The sequence below is a fragment of the Cannabis sativa genome, chromosome 2, assembly GCF_029168945.1.
Source record: "Cannabis sativa cultivar Pink pepper isolate KNU-18-1 chromosome 2, ASM2916894v1, whole genome shotgun sequence".
NCBI lineage: Eukaryota > Viridiplantae > Streptophyta > Magnoliopsida > Rosales > Cannabaceae > Cannabis > Cannabis sativa.
Window position 1 is genome coordinate 74,291,151 of NC_083602.1, and position 20,578 is coordinate 74,311,728.

General features: G+C 33.5%; 1 protein-coding gene across 1 annotated transcript; it reads left to right on the forward strand.

Annotated features, from left to right (window-relative positions):
- Nucleotides 1-16,330: 16,330 nt before the first annotated feature.
- Nucleotides 16,331-20,460, forward strand: LOC115720043 (uncharacterized). The gene is made up of 3 exons (XM_061109609.1): nucleotides 16,331-17,183; nucleotides 17,286-19,460; nucleotides 19,565-20,460. The coding sequence occupies exons 1-3, from the start codon at nucleotides 16,331-16,333 to the stop codon at nucleotides 20,458-20,460; spliced, it is 3,924 nt and encodes a 1,307-aa protein (XP_060965592.1).
- Nucleotides 20,461-20,578: the final 118 nt, after the last annotated feature.

Below are 20,578 nucleotides of genomic sequence, written 5' to 3' on the forward strand. Positions count from 1 at the left end.
AAAATATTACAATGAAAAATAAATTTCATATATTTTAAAAGTTAATTATGTTGCTAATTCAATTTTAATTAGGTTGAACTAATATAATTAACCTAATACAATTATTTAAATAAGGCAAATGGGCCTTCACAATTGGGGTAGTTCATGTGAGGGGGAGCTGGGTTCAGTATGTCGTACCCACTTCTATGGCCCCCAACTCTCACACAAGGCCCAAAAGAGAGGAATTTAACCTTAAAATAAACAATTGTTATTCATTGAATAAGCCCAAATCTAATCGGGCCTAAATAAATTTCCTTATGTCAAAATTTATTTTAGCAACCTAGTCCATTTACTTAGTAAAAACTTAAATGGGCTCCCTATATGCATCTAAGCCCAAAAGCAAACATATAGGCTCACACAGGTCAAATGATTTGGATGGACCCTATCATGTTACTAGGTTTACACAGATGAAAGAAGTACAAAATTTACCTGTTACAAATTATTTATAAGATCTATCGTCAATTGAACTATGATTAAAATCAGATCATTGGATCATGATCCGTCAACAAGTTAATCATAGCAATTTAGATCAGATAAATAATAGGTTTGTTAAAAAAGTTTTGAATAAACAATATAAATAAACAAACATTGTCCATGTAACAGATGTGAATCAAGATATTAATATAATTAAATTATTATTCTTAAACTAACCAAATAAAGGAAACTAATTTTAAAATATCTAGGTTTATTTGAATCAAATTAAATATCTAATAAGATCAATGATTTAAAAGGAAAGAATCTTCAATATCACTTTCAGATCTTATAATTTAATAAAATAAACCAATTTTAAAATAGATTTGGTTAGATAATTATTATTTTAGGAATAAAATAATAAATAAATAATAATTACCATAATTATATGTCAAAATATCTCAAATTAAGCAATATTCAAATCTCTACAAAAATATCTATGTTATTTAAATATTTAAGATATGATTTATAAATTTCTAATAAGGAAAAAAATGATATATATATATATATAGAAAAAAAATATCATTATTATATTTATAATTTATCAATAATTAAATATTTAACAAAATAACAAATCTTTGAATTTGAAAAATATTATGGTAAGTATATCTATAAAAATATCTATGTTAAATTCAAATTTATTAATTATTTAATTTGCCATATAAGATAATTTTAATATAATATTTTAAATAAAAAGACAAAGTTATCCTTTAATTTAAAATATCTTAAATATCAAAATATCTAATCCTATAATTAAATAATAAATAAATATTAAAGAAGTTAACAAATTTTTAAATCTGACCATAATAGGAAATATTTAAAATTGGAAACATTCCAAAATAGAAATATTTAAAAATTGGAAAAAATTCCAAATTGAAAATATTTAAAATTGGAAACAATTCAATTTAGAAATATTTAAAATTGGAAAAATGAATTTTGGGAAACAATCCCATGAAAAAAATGGATTTTTGGGGAAAAACCCCAAAAATCGCAATTTTGGGAAACTGCTGCCCAGGAGGCTGCATGCAGCAGCCCAGGAGGCTGCCAGCAGCCCCTTACGCGCGCGGAGGAGGGGGTGACGCCGAGGAACTTCAGCGCCTGCAGCATGCTTGACCGAGAAAACTCGGTCAGTTGCAGGGTGTGCACGGGCGGAGGTGCAGGGTGCACACGGGCTTGATGCACAGCCCACGCGTGCGATTGAGCACCCATGCATACCCGAAATTCAATTTTTCCAAAAATCATAACTTTTTCGTTTTTCATCGGAATTGAGTTCTGTAAAAACGAAAATTGCTCAATTTTTCACAAGGAATCCAAATAAAATATTTTCAAAAATTGAAAAAATATTTTTCATAAAAAACAAAACTGTACAACATGAACATTCATCAAACAACACATAATTAAACATGAAGCCATCCAAATCAACACAGAAACATGCAATCATCGTTTTAATTCATATTACATGAAAGTAAATCATTACCATGGCTCTAGTGCCAGTTGTTGGAAATTATTTTACCAGGATCTAGATTTACTAACAAGTATGTTGGATTAACAACCTAATATGAATTCTAAAACAATGAAAATAAACACATATAAAGTTAGAAAACCTTACAGTGGGGGCAGCGGAATAATATGACTCCTTCCATTCAGATCTCTAGCCCTTGATTCCTTTCCGTAGCAGAGCATCACCAAGATCTGAACCTGGATCTTCTTTTCTCCTTCTTTGATGCAGAAATTCCATAGTCTTCCATACTATGATTGAGATACCACTTGATGTGTGTGGGCACTACTCATCTCACAAGGATTTCGAAATTTCTATCTATTTTTCTCTCTTAATTTCGTGGCTTTTCATCCATATAATGATGTGCAAGAGAAGAGAACAAGGGCTGCTATATATAGGGAGAAGGGAGAGCACAACTTTCCAAATAAAACAGTTTCCTTAATTACTGTGTAATCAATCAACTGCCTTATTTAGTTTGATCCACCACTTTCCTATCATAGCTAGGCTTTGATTAGCAATTACATGGATTTTGATGGGCCTCACTTGGATTTTGCAGTTTCCTCAATTTTATTTCTATTTCTCCAAAAATGCCATTTTTCCAATTCTAATCATTTAAATGCCAAAACTAATTATTTAATAACTAAAATAGATTATTAAATAATTTTGTCATTAAAAATAATTATTAATTAGACATACAAAGTCTCTTAATTAATAATTAAACCTAGAAACCCTTTTCTTTACGATTTCATCCTTAAACTATGAGAATTCATAAAGTAGACATAGTCTAACTTTTAGAATTATAATTGATTAATTAAAATCAATTAACTGAGTCTTACAAGCAGTATTGCCTCAACTAGTATGGGGACCATGGGTCTATATAACCGAGCTTCCAATAAGTCAAACCGAATTTACCAAGTAAATTCCCTAACTTATTAATTCCTCATTGAATCCACACTTAGAACTTGGAATTGCACTCTTAGTCATATAGAAACACTCTATATGTTCCACGATATAGACACGTCATCAGTTATCCATTGTTATAACCCTAATGTGATCAATGATCCTCTATATAGATGATTTACACTGTACAGGGATTAAATTACCGTAACACCCTACAATGTATTTTATCCTTAAAACACTTAACTCTGTATAAATGATATTTCACCTAAGTGAAATGAGATCTCCACCATTTATCTTCGTTTGGTTAAGCTCGAAGGAAATCATCCTTTACTTCTATTTGCCAAATAGAAGCTATAGATTCCATATTTATGTTAGCGCTCCCACTCAATTGCACTACCGTGTTCCCAAAATGTACGTATTTCCCAGACTAAAGATTAGGCTTAACTAACAAATCAAAGAACACGAATAATACTCTTGAAATTGAACCTAACCATATCAGGATTTCGATCATGTGATCTAGGATCAACTTATGATATTGAATTGAATAGATGTTTACGGTAAGTTTCAAAATCTAATTCAAAGTTCAATATCGGTCCATTCCAATGCATACTCCATGCATCCGATACTGGTAAACTTTGCCAATGTCCTGGAAAGGACATAACACTTTTCCAAGGTGTAAGAATACCTATCGCTGATTATACCATGTCAGTCTAAATCCAGTGTTCTGACAAATCAGGGAATCAACTTTTGAACATATAATAAAGATTATATTCCACTGTGCTGACAACACTATAATCTTTAACCAACTCATATGTTCTGGACTTAAAAAGAATTCATACATTATATACCTATAATCATGAAATAAATCATGTGAACCATGCAACATAAAATGTTATTTCTGATCTTTATTAATAAGTAAATCTGATTATAATGAAATGAGTTTTATTTAGGGCATAAAACCCAACAGTTTCATTGTCGTGAAATAGGACCCGGGATCGTGGAGCATGGTTCCATTCAGGTCAGCCCCCACACTTGATATTGAATTAAGGTAAGAAAAATTATTTGCACTACTAAGCATGTTAAGTGAGAACGATTATCATTGTTTGTGACTCCATTATGATCGAGGTAAAGATACGGTCATTACCATTTATTATGAAAGAGTAATTACTCGCTTGAAACTGTAGATAGGTTTCTTACTTATCGTTTGCTTTATCGAGCAACGATAGTGTCATATGTAGCTCGTGGATGATGAGTGGTAAGGATGCTTTATAAGGCATCAATGTCGGTTCATCTTATAAGACGCATAATTGTTACGTATTGTTTGATTACATATTGGATAAATGTTTGTATTGGATGATAAACTTGTTGATTATGCTATGTTGTGAATTCTTGAAATAAGCATTGTTTGTATTTTAATTGCTTTTCTTGCTGAGTCTTTGTGACTCACGGGTGCTTCATGGTGCAGGTAAAGGAAAGGGAAAAGTGGATCAGCCATGAGTCAAAGGTCTCCCAGTGATGTACATATCAATAGCGGTGTCTCGACTTCTAGTGGATAGGATCCATCCTTTTGATTACATTTTGGAGTGTAACCCTATTTTGCAATACCGATTATGAAAACTAGTTGTAAAAAGTTTGTAAACAGGGGATCCCCGTACTCAGTAGCATTTTGTATAAAAGTTATGTTTTTAATTTAATCCAAAAGTTTTAAATTAACCACACTTTTTCTTAAACTAATCTTTTAACAATTATAGATTAATTTATAAAACAACACATGTGGCGTCCTTGTGGGACAAGGCGTCACATCAGCACTCAACTCTCTACCCTTAATCCTGATTGGCATAGACCAAACCTAACTTTTGGAGATAACTAATTCTCTGCCAGGCAGTAGGGTTCTAAACCCTTTATCAAAACTATCAAACGGTCTACCTAATTTATCAATAATTATAGCCGCCACATACGAGTGAGTGGCCCCAGAGTCAAATAAAATAAAAAAATATAAGTTGTTGACCGAGAGCTGAACTGTAACAACTGAGGGGCTAGCTTCTGCTTCAGCCTGAGTAAGAGCAAACACCCTTGTTGGAGCGGGTTATGCTTCTGACATATATTCTTCTTTCTTTAGTTGCGGGTAGTCTCTTTTGTAATGTCCAGCTACTCCACACTGGAAGCATCCCCAACCTTTACACTTTCCCAAATGATGTTTCTTACAGTTGGGACATTCTAGATAAGTGTATCGGATTAGAAAACTACCCTGACGGTTGCCTCGACCTTGGTTCCCTCAGAACCTCCCATTCTGACTCAAGCCACTGGATGTAGATGGTGCCTTTCTCTTTTGATCAGTGGTTAAGTCACTACCACCCCTATCATAACTAGAGGTGGGAGCAGCAGTGGCTCCACCAACAACCTGTGTCCCTCGGGACTCCCGAATGCACTCAGCTGCGCCCTTAGCTCGTAGTGCTTTCTGTTGGGCTTTGTGCCCTAAATAAAACTTTATTTCAATGTAATCTTTTCCATTCAATTATCAATAAAGAAACAGAATTATTTTCATTACTTATTTAGTATGTCATTTGGTTCATGTGATCATTTATATGTTTATTTGATTTATAAATTCATCCAAATTTTTATCACATTGATATTCTTGTTTATTGTGTCGTCAGCACAATGCAAAGTAATCGAGATTATGTGATTAAATGTATTCCTAGATTTATCAGTACACAAGGTTTAATTGATATGATAATCTACAACATAGTTTACTTGCACCTTGGATAAGTGCTATGTCTTTTCCAGGGCATTAGTTAAAGTAAAGCTTGGGTTGGATGCATGGAGTATGCATTGGAAGGGACCGATATTGAACTTGGATTGGATATGATAAATTTACCGTAATATATATTCAATTCAATATCACCTAGTTGATCCTCGATCAAATGATCTTAATCCTGACATGGTTAGGTTCGATCTCAAGAGTATTATTTATGTTCTTTGATTTTTTAGTTAAGTCTACCTTTCGGTCTAGGTGATACGTACATTTTGGGAATATGGTAGTACAATTAAGTGGGAGTGCTAATCATAGATATTGAATCTATAGCTTCTATCTGGACATAGAAGTGAAACGATGATTTCCTTCGAGCTTGGCTAAACAGAGATAAATGGTTGAGTACTCATTTCAGTGATTATATTAGTTCACTGAAATATCATTTATAGGTGGCTAAGTGTTTTAAGGATAAAATACATTGAAGGGTGTAACGGTAAATTAATCCATATGCAATGTAGATCATCTATAGAGGATCATTGATTATTGGGATTATAACAATGAATAATTAATAGCGTATCTATATCGTGGAACATATAGAGCGTTCTATGTAACTCAGAGTGCAATTCCAATTTCTATGGTGGATTCAATGAGGAATTAATAAGTTAGTGGATTTACTTGGTAAATTCTAGATCTGCTTATTGGAAGCTCGGTTATATAGGCCCATGGTCCCCATACTAATTGAGACAAAGTGCTTGTAAGACTCAGTTAATTGATTTTAGTTAATCAATTATAATTCTAAAATTAGACTATGCCTATTTTATGAATTTTTCACTAAGATATGGCTTGATTGTGAAGAATAGTATTTTAGGGTTTATTTGTTAATTAAGAGACTTTATAGAGTCTTATTAATAAATATTATAAATGATAATTTTATTTGATAATTATTTTAATTATTAAATAAATAGTTTTGGCATTTATAGGGTTGAAAGTGCAAAAGGTGATATTTGTGAAAAATAAATAAAAAAGTTGAGAAAAATGGCAAAAACTAAACTAGTGTAGGGCCCACTATGTGGTCAGCCACTAGATGGGTATTTTACTCTATTTTTATCAATTTTTTATTCCAAATAATTCAACCCTAACCCTAGTGGAAATTAGTATAAAAGGAAGGATATAATCTCATTATCCAACTAATGCCTCCTAAGATAAAAACCTAGTTTTCTCTCTAGGTTCATGAGACCTCTTCCTTCTTCTTCTTCTTCTTCTATTTTCGAAATACTATAGCCTCTTTTCACAAACAATTTCAAGCCTTAGTGATTGAGTGCATGCCCACACTGTTGGGTTTTGTGCCCTAAATAAAACTCATTTCAATTTAATCAGATTTACTTATTAATAAAGATCAGAAATAACATTTTATGTTACATGGTTCACATGATTTATTTCATGATTATATATATAATGTATGAATTCCATTTAAGTCCAGAACATATGAATTTGTTAATGATTATAGTGTTGTCAGCACAGTGGAATATAATCTTAATTATATGTTCGAAAGTTTATTCCCTGATTTATCAGAACACTGGATTTAGACTGACATGGTATAATCAGCGATAGGTATTCTTACACCTTGGAAAAGGGTTATGTCCTTTCCAGGACATTGGCAAAGTTTACCAGTATCGGATGTATGGAGTATACATCGGAAGGGACCGATATTGAACTTTAATTAGATATATTAGAATTTACCGTAATATCTATTCAATTCAATATCACCTGTTGATCCTAGATCAAATGATCTTAATCCTGATATGATTAGGTTCAATCTCAAGAGTGTTATTCGTGTTCTTTGATTTGTTAGTTAAGCCTACTTTTGGGTCAGGGTGATACGTACATTTTAGGAACACGGTAGTGCAATTGAGTGGGAGCGCTAACATAAATATGGAATCTATAGCTTCTATCTGGCGAATAGAAAGTAAAGGATGATTTCCTTCAAGCTTAACCAAATGAAAATAAATGGTGGAGTACTCATTTCACTTAGCTGAAATATCATTTATACAGGGTTATGTATTTTAAGGATAAAATACATTGTATGGTGCTACGGTAATTTAATCCCTTTACAGTGTAAATCATCTATATAGAGGATCAATGATCAAATTAGGATTATAACAATGGATAACTAATGACGTATCTATATCGTGGAACATATAGAGCGTTCTATATGACTGAGAGTGCAATTCCAAGTTCTAAGAGTGGATTCAATAAGGAATTAATAAGTTAGGAAATTTACTTGGTAAATTCGGTTCGACTTATTGGAAGCTCGGTTATATAGACCCATGGTCCCCATACTTGTTGAAACCATACTGCTTGTAAGACTCAGTTAATTTGTTTTGATTAATCAATTATAATTCTAAAGTTAGACTATGTCTACTTTATGAATTTTCACTAAGCAATGGCGAAATTGTAAAGAAAAGAGATTCTAGGTTTATTTATTAATTAAGATACTTTATATGTCTAAATTAATAAATATATTAAATGGCAATATTATTTAATAATTATTTTTAAGTGATTAAATAATTAGAATTGGCATTTAAAAGATAATTGGAAAATTGGTATTTTTGAGAAAATGGGAATGAAAAATAACAAAATGGGAACGTTGCAAAGTGAGGCCCAATTTCCTATTCTGGCCGCCCACTATGCATAGGCTTTTACCATGTATTTTTTCATTATTTTAATGCCATATAATTCTAACCTAAACCTAGAGGGCATTCTATAAATAGAAAGTATTGGCTTCAGGAAACTCATAACTTTGCACATTGTTTTCTTCAGAGAAAAGCCAAGCCGCCCCTTCTCTCTCTTTTCTTCTCTTCTAATTTCGAAATTCCCTTGAGTGATAGAGTAGTGCCCACACACATCAAGTGGTACCTCAATCATAGTATGTAAGACTGTGGAAAATCAGCATCAAAGAAGGAGAAGAAGAGATCCAGATTCAGATCTTGATTATGCTCTGCTACAGAAAGGAATCAAGGGCTAGAGATTTGAATGGAAGGAGTCATTATATTCCGCTGCACCCAATGTAAGGTTTACTAAACTTTATATGTGTTTATTTCATTGTTTTAGAATTTATATTAGGTTGTTAATAAAACATACATGGTAGTAAATCTAGATCCTGGTAAAATAATTCCAACACACACATATCAAGTAAGTCCTCAATCATAGTGTGTAAGACTGTGAAGAATCCAAACACAAAGAAGGAGTTTCGGGCTCAGATCTTGGTGATACTCTGCTACAGAAAAGATAAAAGGGTTAGAGATCTGAGCGGAAGGATTCATTTAATTCTGCTGCAACCAATGTAAGGTTTCTCATACCTTTTATGTGTTTATTTTATATCATTTTAGAAGTTCATGTTTAGGATGTTAAAAACATACTTGTTAGTAAATCTAGATCATGGTAAAATATATTCCAACACTTTCCCCAACATGTCAGCATAGGTGGTATAATCATCTATTGTAATCATCAGGTCATGTTTGATCTTTAGATTCAACCCATACAAATACTTTTCTTACTTACTAAAATTAGTTGGCACAGTTTCCGAGGCCAACCTAGCCAACCTATTGAACTGGATTGTACATTCTGTAACAGACATATTCCCCTTCTGAGTCAGCTGAGTGAATTCTTTTCTTTTTGCGCTACAAACTGCCTCATTGTAATACTTCGCATTAAACAGCTCCTAAAACTCTTCCTAGGTGATAGTAGTGACATCCCAAGTAAGAGCCACCATATCCCACCAGACTAAGGCATCCTCCTGAAATTAGAATGTTGCATAAGCCACTCTTTCATTGCCGGTGACCCCCATAAAATTCAGAATCTGAGTAATAACAGTCAGCCACTGTTCAACTTTCATAACATCTGGACCTCTCAGAAAGACTGGAGGTACCTGCTTACGGAACCTTTCGTACAGTGGTTCCATCTGATTCACAACAGCAACCGGCCCTGCCAGAACAACAAGGGCAGGAGCCACCTGCACTTCAGATGCAGGTATTGTATGAGCACCCTGCTGCCTCAGACACCAAATCTCTTCGTCTTGCTCACTAATCATGGCTTGCATTGTTACAAACCTATTCTCCCATTCCTGGGCAGCTTGCGGTGGGTTAACATCTCCCCGAGTCCCGACCGCGTGCCCTACCTCTTGAGCCTCTACCTCAGCCATGAATATTCAGGAGAAACTGAACTCCCTGAACGCCACTGGATCTGACCGAATTACCCTAGCTTCTCGTGTTCTGCCTAGCATCCACTTTAATAGAACAACCTACGAAATCAAGAACTAGCCTGGTCAGATCGCGATCAAGAATAAATTTCTAATTATCGCTTATTTAAGAAATTAAAACATACACCTATTCAGCTATCAGGCTACTAACATGCTTCCTATCAGGCTTTTTTTATAACATACTAATAAAACAATTACTAAAGCAATAAAGGCTTACTGAACCGTGAGTCGAGCTTATCTCTGATGATGATTGTGCATAACGTGACGATCTTCGAAAGACAACCTGTTGGCTTTGATACCGAATTGTAACACCCTACTAGTTTAGACGTATCATTGTGATTTTATATTAATTGTGCAATCTATTGCTAATCAATGGGTTTGTTAAAAATTGTAATTAATTAAAACTTTACTGAATTATCCTTTTATTGAAAACACATATCCTTTGAATATACCGGATCCTGTATTTAAAATATTTATAATTGTATTACAAAATATTATAAATACAAAAATTATCATCTAGCGACTAATCAAAATACGGCCTGCTACCCCAAAGATTGTACGCTCCAGGTTTAACCGTCTCGACATGTACAATCTTCATCTGCTCGCACTCACTGCTGTTCAGCTTTCGCTTTGCCCTTTCCTACACATGTAAACGGTATTTGTGAGTCGACGAACTCGGTATGAAAAGTATAATCATACCATAAACATTACACAGATTACAATTAGGCGCCCATACACCAAATCATAACCCTATCCCGCGTCCCATGCGTACTGAGTCTAGAACGTTTGTACGACAGTACTATTGACTATAGTATCAGCCTATACTTGGTATTCTAGTCGTACCAATGTGGTAGCGTCAATCAATACTTATGCCAAACATACATTCATCAGTAATCAATATAACTCTATGTATATTGATAACGCTATTTCAATGTAATCTAACAAGCAATCATAAATATGTATACTAAATATGTAATCACATATGCATATCATTATACTAATCTTTCCTCGATTCTGAATTTAAGTGTGTCGATCAACCTGAGTGGAACTGCTGCTCGACGATTTATAGGCCCCTAAGTCACAATATTTTTAAAATTGATGAATGATACGCTAAATCACTTTTTGGGGACTTAGAACAAAAACTAACAGTTTCCCTATCAATGGATAACGTGGCAATACCCAAAATATCGCTAAAACATGAAAATCTAGGGTTTTCGAAATTGCCCCAACCGGTAAAATAAATCCTAACCGAAAAACTAGTTCTAAGAGTTCTGCCTGGGGGAACCGGTAGACCGGTTCTACAGGACCAAACTGAACCGGTCGATCGATTTAGTGTAAGAACCCCCAAAAAACCTCACAAGCATCTCAATTCAATCCTAAATCGTTATTCAACTCTCTAAACCACCTAGAATTCAAATATATCTTCAAAATCATAAAAATAATAATTAAAAGTCCACTTATGAAATTAGACCCTAATTATCTGCTTCTCATATTAAAGTTAAGCAGTCATTACAGCCTCAATCTTGCCCAGTAAGATATCCAATAATTAGTATTTTTTTCTATGCATTTGATTATTTTTCTTAATTATTTATAATTTTATAATTTTCTTTTTTATTTTATAATTACTTTCAATATATATTTTTTAAAAATAATTTTCAATATATATTTTAATTATTTTATATGTATATTTAATTTTTGCAGTATATATTTTTTATATAAGTTTAATTTATCATATATTTTACATCTAAAAATAATCATGTTCAGTAACACCTAAACATATTCAAGGAAAATAAAACTTTACATAAATTAGTTTAACACTGAATTGGCATTACACTTAATAGCGTGAAAATGGTTAGATATAGTAGGTTGGTGCATATTTTGTGTGTACATATAATTATTCTAATTATTACTAAAAAGTTATATATTTTCTTAACATGGTATTTAAATTTTAATAACAAATTATAATTTAAATATTATTTTTTATTTATAATCGTCCAGACTAAAATTATTTATAGCAAAATTGATATTAATTTTATAGAAGTTTTATTATATCTATAAACACAAATTTTTAAGTAATTTGACATCATGAAAAATAAAGTAATTTGACATGAAAAATAACTTTTACGTATTTGTAAATTCTTATACATGTTTACAAATAATATTACTGAAAAAAAATAGTCTATTATATTTGAAATTAATTACTTTTAATATAAATTAAAATATATATATAATGTTTCCTTATTACAAAAGATAATTATCATTAACACTTTATGTTTCACACCATAAAACAAAATGATATTATGAGCGTGATATTCATCGAAATATTTTAGTATTAGAATTATATTACTAAAATTATTAAAAATAAATTTTAGAATTAAGATTAAAAATGTTGGTCTAAAATCAGACTCAAAATATCATTATGTTTTCTTTTACAAGATGTATGGTCCAAAATTATATTAACTCTAATACAAAACCGCGCGAAGCGCAAATATATTACCTAGTTTATAATTAATCTTGAATATTATCAATTATATGTTTAACTAACAAACTCCAAACCTAACTCCAAACTTAATTTTTTTTTACTTTCTATTTTATGTCTATTTAAAATTTAGTTATAATTATATATTTTTTAAATTTTGAATTTACATAAAAAAAATATTTTAATTAAATTTATTTTTAAAGCAATAATTATACTTATACAAAATTATAACATATTCAACTTATAATAATCACTCTTAAAATAATTAAAATGTCATTAGTTCAATACTTTAGAAGTAATTTTTTTTTCTTTTTTTTACTTATATTTAATTTAAGATTTCAATTAATTTAATAATTTTAAAATTCTATCATATTATATTAATTAATTTTATTTTTCATACTTTTAGATTCAATTCAATCTCCATAATAACTCAAATTTAATCTAATTTGCAAAAGTGCATATTGAATTAATTATTTTAGATTGGTTACTTTTTAATATTGAATTACTTAAAAATTTTAATTCTTTTTGACATAAGTAACAACAAAATATAATAAATTATTGTTTTTTATATCTCTATTATACCCATATTTCGAGCAACAATATGGTGTTGGCACGTGTAAAAAAACTAGCTCGTGTTATAAAGCAATTAATGCATTCAATAAACTCGCATCAGAAAATACATGTGGTAGAAATATTCAAACTCACCCTTTTAAAGATAAGGGCAAGCTATGAATAATCACTACCAATTGTAAGATTGGTGAGATGAACTCATCTCGGAATTATTATACTTTAATGGTGTTTTGCGTTAGATTTGCCCAACACTTATGGAAGGACACGAGAAGTATAACTTAAAGTATACTTAGGCGCTGACAACCCTCTTTAGAATAAAGTACCTTGAGAAGATTATTTGTATTAAAAATTTTTTTAATAAAAAAATGTATAAGAGTTTTTCCATAATAACAAGTTCAATTAATATACTATCATAAAAGTTTAAAATACTTTAATTAATTTAAATTAATTTCAAAATTAAAAAGAACATTATAAAAAGTGAATCTTCTGGAATCCTGAACTAATATTGGATTTGAATTGAGTATGTCATCGTCGGGATTGTGGGAACCAAAGAAACAATTGTCTCGCTGAACCATTAACTTTGTAAATATATATATATATTGGTCAAGCATATATCGATCCTTTAATATAAGCATTCAACAAGGAAAATACTTCTCTGTGCAATCTTAATGTGTCGACGAGATATAATTTTATGATAATCTATCTTGCTACATGTTATAATTTTGATTGCATGTCATACATGCTAAAATGTAAGATAACAATTATATGCAATTATTAATCTTAAGACATTGTCAAACGTGTCTCTTTTTTTTTTTTTTTGCCAAATATATGGCAGACTTTTTTTTTTTTTTTTGCCAAATATATATAATGTTTAAGTTTTGAAGAATAATTTGAGTCACTTCATTAAATTAAGGCTAATTAGTAATTTTTTTCCCCTGAATTTTGACATGCACTACATCGTGCCTCCTGAACTTTTTTGGCCGTTAAAAATTTCCCCTGAATTGAGATTGTTAAATTTAAGGACTTTTGTCTAATTTTAGTGAAAAAATTCTAATATGGATGAAAGTTTAAGGGACATGATTTAGTACATATCAAAGTTTGAGGGGCGTGATTTGGTAGATATCAAAGTCTGGGGAGCATAGTTTAGTACATAAACAATCACTGAAACAGTAAAATTGAATGAAATTAGACAAAAGTCCTTAAATTTAACAATCTCAATAGTTCGGGGGGGAATTTCTAACGGCTAAAAAAGTCCAGGGGGCACGATTTAGTACATGTCAAAGTTCGGGAGAAAAAATTACTAAGTAGCCTTAAATTAATGACTATAAATTACTATACCTATCAATAGATATAAACTACAAATACAATATCTATTGTATTAGTCATATATATATATAAGGTGATGTTTGGTTGGGAGGAATGAGAATAAGAATAAGAATAAAATAAAATAAAATTTAAAATGCATAAAAAAATTGATAAAAAAATAATTAATTCTTTTCTCATTATGTATTAAAATGATATTTCCTTCTATTTTACAATATAATAGTCTTTCCACCAAAATGACACATTCCAACCAAATAATAGAATAAAATCCATATGAGAGCATTGTCTGCCCTCTCTTTTGCTCTGTGGCAGTTGTTATAGTTTTTTCTTTTTAACTGTTTTTAAGCGGTTTCTGATCAGTTTTTTCTTCGTTATCTTCTTCATACACTCTTTCTACCCTGTTTTTCTGCACTTGTTTCCTTTTATTTTACTATCTCAGATTGCTATTCCTTCTTGTTTACCATGGATTCTTTCCATCCTGACATGGCCAATGCACTCTCATCTCGGGAAAGAGAAGTTGTTCATCTCTCTAGTGTGGCTAGACCCCCTGTTTGTACCCCTATCAATCGCCTGCTTTGCCGAGTTTACTCTAAAAAAGGATATAATCCTAAGCAATTTCACAATTTCATTGCCTCTCAATGGTAGGTTTGATGTTTCACTGTCTATCTATGAATCTGATTCTTACTTGGTCACTTTTGGTTGTGAGGGTGATCTTAGGAGAGTTCTTTCTAAGGAACCATGGCACTTCCATAATCAACATATGATCTTATGCCTTCCAAGTGTTCTTCAGAATGCCTCTATGGAATCCTACACCATCACACCCTTTTGGGTTCAAGTGTTTCGACTGCCTTTTTTAAGTAAAACTGCTTCTCTTGCTAGGACTCTTGGTAACCTCATTGGAACTTTTATTGAAGTCTTTGAAGATTCTTTAAATGAAGGTTGGGGCCTTTTTTTGAGAATTCGAGTTGGTATAGATGTTTCTAAACCTCTTCTGCGTGGACAAATGGTGACTTTCCCTTGGATGGCTGATGACTTGTGGCTTGATTATCGTTATGAACGCCTCCCTGATTTTTGTTATGAATGTGGTATTGTTGGTCATGTCTTTGATAAGTGTGCTTTATTTATGGAGAAAATTGATGAAGGAAAAGAGCCTGATCTGTCCTATGGACCTTGGATGGAAGGTTCTGCATTACCAAAGTCTGCATATGACAGGTATCGTCAAGATTTTTCAAAGGCTGGGCCATGGCCTTTTATTACTCGGTTGGTTCGAAACACTGTTGCTCCTATTATCCCTCCTTGTGTCTCTTTGCCTGCAATTCCTCACCACATCAGTAATCATGAGAAAGGCAAGGCAATTTCTGAAAGTTCTACTGATGGATCTCTCCCACAAAACTTTTTAAATATGGCTGATGGTAGTGGCCCTTCCACTGTTAGATCTCCACTTCCTCCTTCATGTCATGAAAACGTTAAGATCTTTGACCCCTCTGATGATAGTGGTAAGACTGATAAACATTGCAATGCAGAAACTATTACCAAGACCTTTAAAGCCTCTCTTAGTGCGCCTGTTGACTTGTCCAAAAAGAATGGCTCTGCTACATCTCATGTCTCCCCAAAAAGATCGGTAGTATTATCAATGGATACTCCTCCTGCTTATGCTCATATTACTCCATCACTCAATATTGCAACAGCAAAAACTTCTATGCAAAATGAGCACTTATCTTCTGATTTACCCATCACAGCACCCTCTTCTGGTCTGGTTAACATCACCAGCAATAATTCTGATTCCACTTTGGCTCACGATGTTTATGGGAATGAAAATAGACTATCTTCTTTATTTTCAAAGAGGCAACTGGTTACTTCCAGTGGTAATATGCGTACAGTTTTAAAGCGATGTCGTACAAATGCTTCTCCACTTGCTGATGCTACTAACTCTCAGATGCATGATCAACTTGTCTCCCCCTCTGACTTCTCAAGTTTGTCACTGGAGGCTGATGGTGCTAATGCTTTTTTGGCGCGGGCTGATGTTCAGCCTCGCCAATCACCATGATCGTCATCTCCTGGAATGCTCGGGGTTTGAGCAACCCGAGAGCAGTCCGTCAGCTTCGTTTGCTCATTTCTCAAACTTCGCCTGATGTAATTTTTATTATGGAGTCTAAGCTTAGTGTTGGTTCTATTACTAAATTTCGTAATATTTTAAAATTCCCTAATGGTATAGAAGTCCCTAGAGTAGGTCTTAGTGGTGGTCTTCTTTTTCTTTGGAAATCTGATGTAAATGTAACTATTCTTAATTATGGTAAAAACTTTGTTGATTGTTATATGTCGCTCTCTGATGGCCCTTCTTGGCACTTCTCTGGCTTTTATGGTGATCCTTGTGTCTCTCAAAGGAACCTTACTTGGCAATTATTAACAAAGCTCAAGGATACTGCCCCCTTATTGCCATGGCTTGTACTGGGTGACTTTAATGAAACCATTTCTCACTCAGATAAATTTGGTGGTCCTATGAAACCTAAAGTGCAAATAGATGCCTTTCGTAAGGCTCTGGATCTCTGTGGTCTACAAGAATTAAACTTTGAGGGTGAAAGATTTACCTGGCACAACAAAAACACACGTGGTGTTAATGTGAAAGAGCGTTTGGACTATGGCTTTGTCAACTCTGCCTGGATCGATAATTTTTCCTCGCCTGTTCTTTCTCACCTGGATTTTTTTCAATTTGATCATAGAGCTTTGAAGGCAACAATCTCACTTACTTTGTACAACCCTCCACCAAAGTTTAAATCTCGGTTTAGATTTGAAAAACTATGGTTGCAGGAAGATGCTTGTTCATCTATTATTGCTGCAAATTGGATTCAAACAGGTTCTGAACCTGCATTGCAAATCTTGGATAATTTCCAATCCTGTGCAACTAAGTTACAAGCATGGCATCGATCAAAATTTGGAGACTTGCCTAAAAAAATCAGACTCTCCTAAGAAAAAGTGACAGCATTAAACAATTCTTTAGATACGTCTACTGCTCACTTTGATGACCTCAAACAAAGTGAAAATGTGTTAGACGATCTTCTGGCTCAAGAAGAAGCCTACTGGCAGCAACGTTCTCGTTCCTCTTGGCTGAAATCGGGTGACTCTAACACTCGTTACTTTCATCAAAAAGCGACCACAAGGAGGAATACGAATAATATCAAATCCCTCACAGATGATAATGGTGTTGTGCACACTTCTCACTCTGGTTTGTGTGGTGTCATTGAGAGTTATTTTCAAAATATATTCACTACTGATGGTGTTGATCGAGAAGCAGTTCACAGAGTTATTTCCACTATTCCTTGCTCTATAACAGCTGAGATGAATGCTGATTTAAGCAAACCTTTTTCTGCTACTGAAGTCTACAATGCTCTCACATCAATGGTGGATGATAGCAGTCCTGGTTTGGACGGTATGTCTGTGATGTTTTATACTAACTATTGGCACATAGTTGGTAACTTAGTTACTGCAGCAGTGTTAAAAGTGCTTAATGAGGGTGCTAGTCCTGCTAGTTTTAATCAAACTCTTATTACACTGATTCCGAAAGTTAAAAAGCCTTCTACCATGTCGCAGTTGAGACCTATCAGTCTTTGCAATGTGTTATATAAGCTGGTTTCGAAATCAATTGTGCTTCGTTTGAAGCCTTTCCTATCCTTAGTCATATCAGAATCTCAAAGTGCTTTTCTTGAATCTCGGCTTATCACTGATAATGTTCTGATTGCTTTTGAGTTATTACATTCTCTGAAGCATTTAAAGAGAGGGAAACAAGGATATGCAGCTATTAAACTCGATATGAGTAAGGCGTTTGACAGAGTTGAATGGCACTTTTTGCAAAGTATGTTGACGGCTATGGGCTTTCCTTTGACTATGGTGGATCTGATCATCCGTTGTATTAGCAGTGTCACATACTCCTTTTCAGTTAATGGTAAGGTTCAAGGACATGTTTCTCCAACCAGAGGTATCCGTCAAGGCGACCCTCTTTCGCCATACCTTTTCATTATCTGTGCTGAAGGTCTTTTTAGACTTTTGCAACAAGAGGAAATCAGAGGTAATCTGCATGGTCTTCAAATCTCTCGAGGGGCACCAGCTGTTTCTCATCTATTTTTTGCAGATGATAGCCTTGTGCTATGTCGAGCTAATCATCAATCAGCAACAGCCATCAAAAACTCACTGGACTATTATTGCAGAGCCTCGGGTCAGCGACTTAATTCTGAAAAATCAGTGTTATCATTCTCTCCGAATGCTCTCCCTTCAGTTCAAACACGAGTTCAACAAATCTTGCAAATGCCGATAAAAGAATGTCACGAAAGGTACCTAGGCCTTCCTTCCTATTCGGGCAGAGATAAGACAATTCTTTTTGGGGAGATCAAGGAAAAGTTATGGAATCTGTTATCCGCTTGGCAAGAAAAATTATTTTCGATTGGTGGAAAAGAAGTTCTTCTCAAGGCAGTTGCTCAAGCTATTCCAACATATGCTATGAGTTGTTTTCGCCTTTCTAAATCACTTGTCAATCAAATAGAAACGATGATGAACAAGTTTTGGTGGGGATCTAACTCTTCCTATAATGGAATCAATTGGAAAACTTGGAAAGTTCTCACGCAATCTAAAGTTGAGGGTGGAATGGGGTTCAAAAGTTTTGTCCATTTTAATCAAGCCTTGTTAGCAAAACAAGCTTGGAGAATTTTCTCAAACCCATCTTCTCTTCTATGTCGTGTTTTAAAGGCAAGACATTTTCATAATTGTTCTTTCTTGGATGCTGGTATGAATAATTACCCTTCCTTGACTTGGAGAGGAATTATGTGGGGTAAAGAATTGCTCATCAAAGGTCTCCGTTGGAAAGTTGGAGATGGTTCTCAAATTCATTGTGCCTCTGAACCATGGCTGTCAGGCATTACTACTTTTAAGCCTTTAGTGTTTAAAGGAGATGATAACACACTAAAAGTCTCTGCCTTGATATTGGACTCTCGCTGTTGGAACTCTCCTCTTTTAAAATATCTTTTTCTGGATTCCGATGTTGACAAGATTCTTAATATTCCTCTTGCTTTGGATGATCATCAAGATTGTTTGATGTGGCACCATGAATCCCATGGTAACTACTCGGTTAAATCAGGGTACAACTTAGCATTGTCCTTGGAGGAACAAAGCCCCTCTGTAAGCGGTATTCAAGCTCAACTCTGGTGGAAAAAATTCTGGGGTCTGTCATTACCTTCAAAGATCCGAATCTTCCTTTGGCGTGCAATAAATGAGTGTTTCCTGATGCAGAAATACTTCACACCAGACATATTGCAGCTTCAGCAAATTCCTCCATTTGCAACCGTGACAAAGAAAGTATTACTCATGCTCTTTTCTTTTGCAAACGGGCTAGACAAGTATGGCAGCTTTCTGCATTTGGCCTCGATAAAATTATATCTCCTCACATGTCCTTGAATGAAATAATCCTGCACTTGGCTGCTACTTGGTCTTCTTCAAAGTTGGAACAGTTTGCAACTCTACTTTGGAGTATTTGGAATGAAAGGAATAGAGAAATCCATGGCTCCAAACCGAAACCTGCTGATGTTCTTTTTTATTTTGCTCTTTCTTATCTTGCAGAATTCCATTCAGCTAGGAAAGATCCTGCAATCAATTCCTTAACTTTAAGGAACCAGAACTCATCAGTTTCAAAGGATTCTCCATGGATGAATCCACCTTCGGGTAGGCTGAAGCTTAATACTGATGCGGCTGTTGACAAGATGAAACATCTCTCTGGTTTTGGAGCTATCCTTCAGAATAGCAATGGAGATATTGTTGCTACTATGGCAGCCCCCTATCAAGGTTACTTTAAACCAGAAATAATGGAAGCCATGGCTCTCATGCATAGCTTGAAGTGGTTGCAAGAACTTGATCTGCCAGTACATTTCATTGAGACAGATTCACAATTGGTAGTCAATGGCTTGAAACCATCAAAAAGGCCGGTTTCTGAGTTTCATAGTTTATTAGATAATATTTCTCTTTTGGTATCCAATTTCTCTGGTGCACAGATCTCCCATGTGTATAGATCTGCTAATAATGCCGCTCACTTGTTGGCAAAATTTGCACTTTCGGCGGATACTAATTGTTGTTGGTTTGAGGAAATGCCTCTGCCTTTAATGCCTATGCCTTTAATGCCTATTGTATTTTAACTCTATGATTCAATATAAAAGCATTTTATCTCAAAAAAAAAAAAAAAAAAAACCAAATAATAGAATGAAATAAAAATTCTTTCATTCTTTTTCCATTTCATTCATTACTTCCATCCAA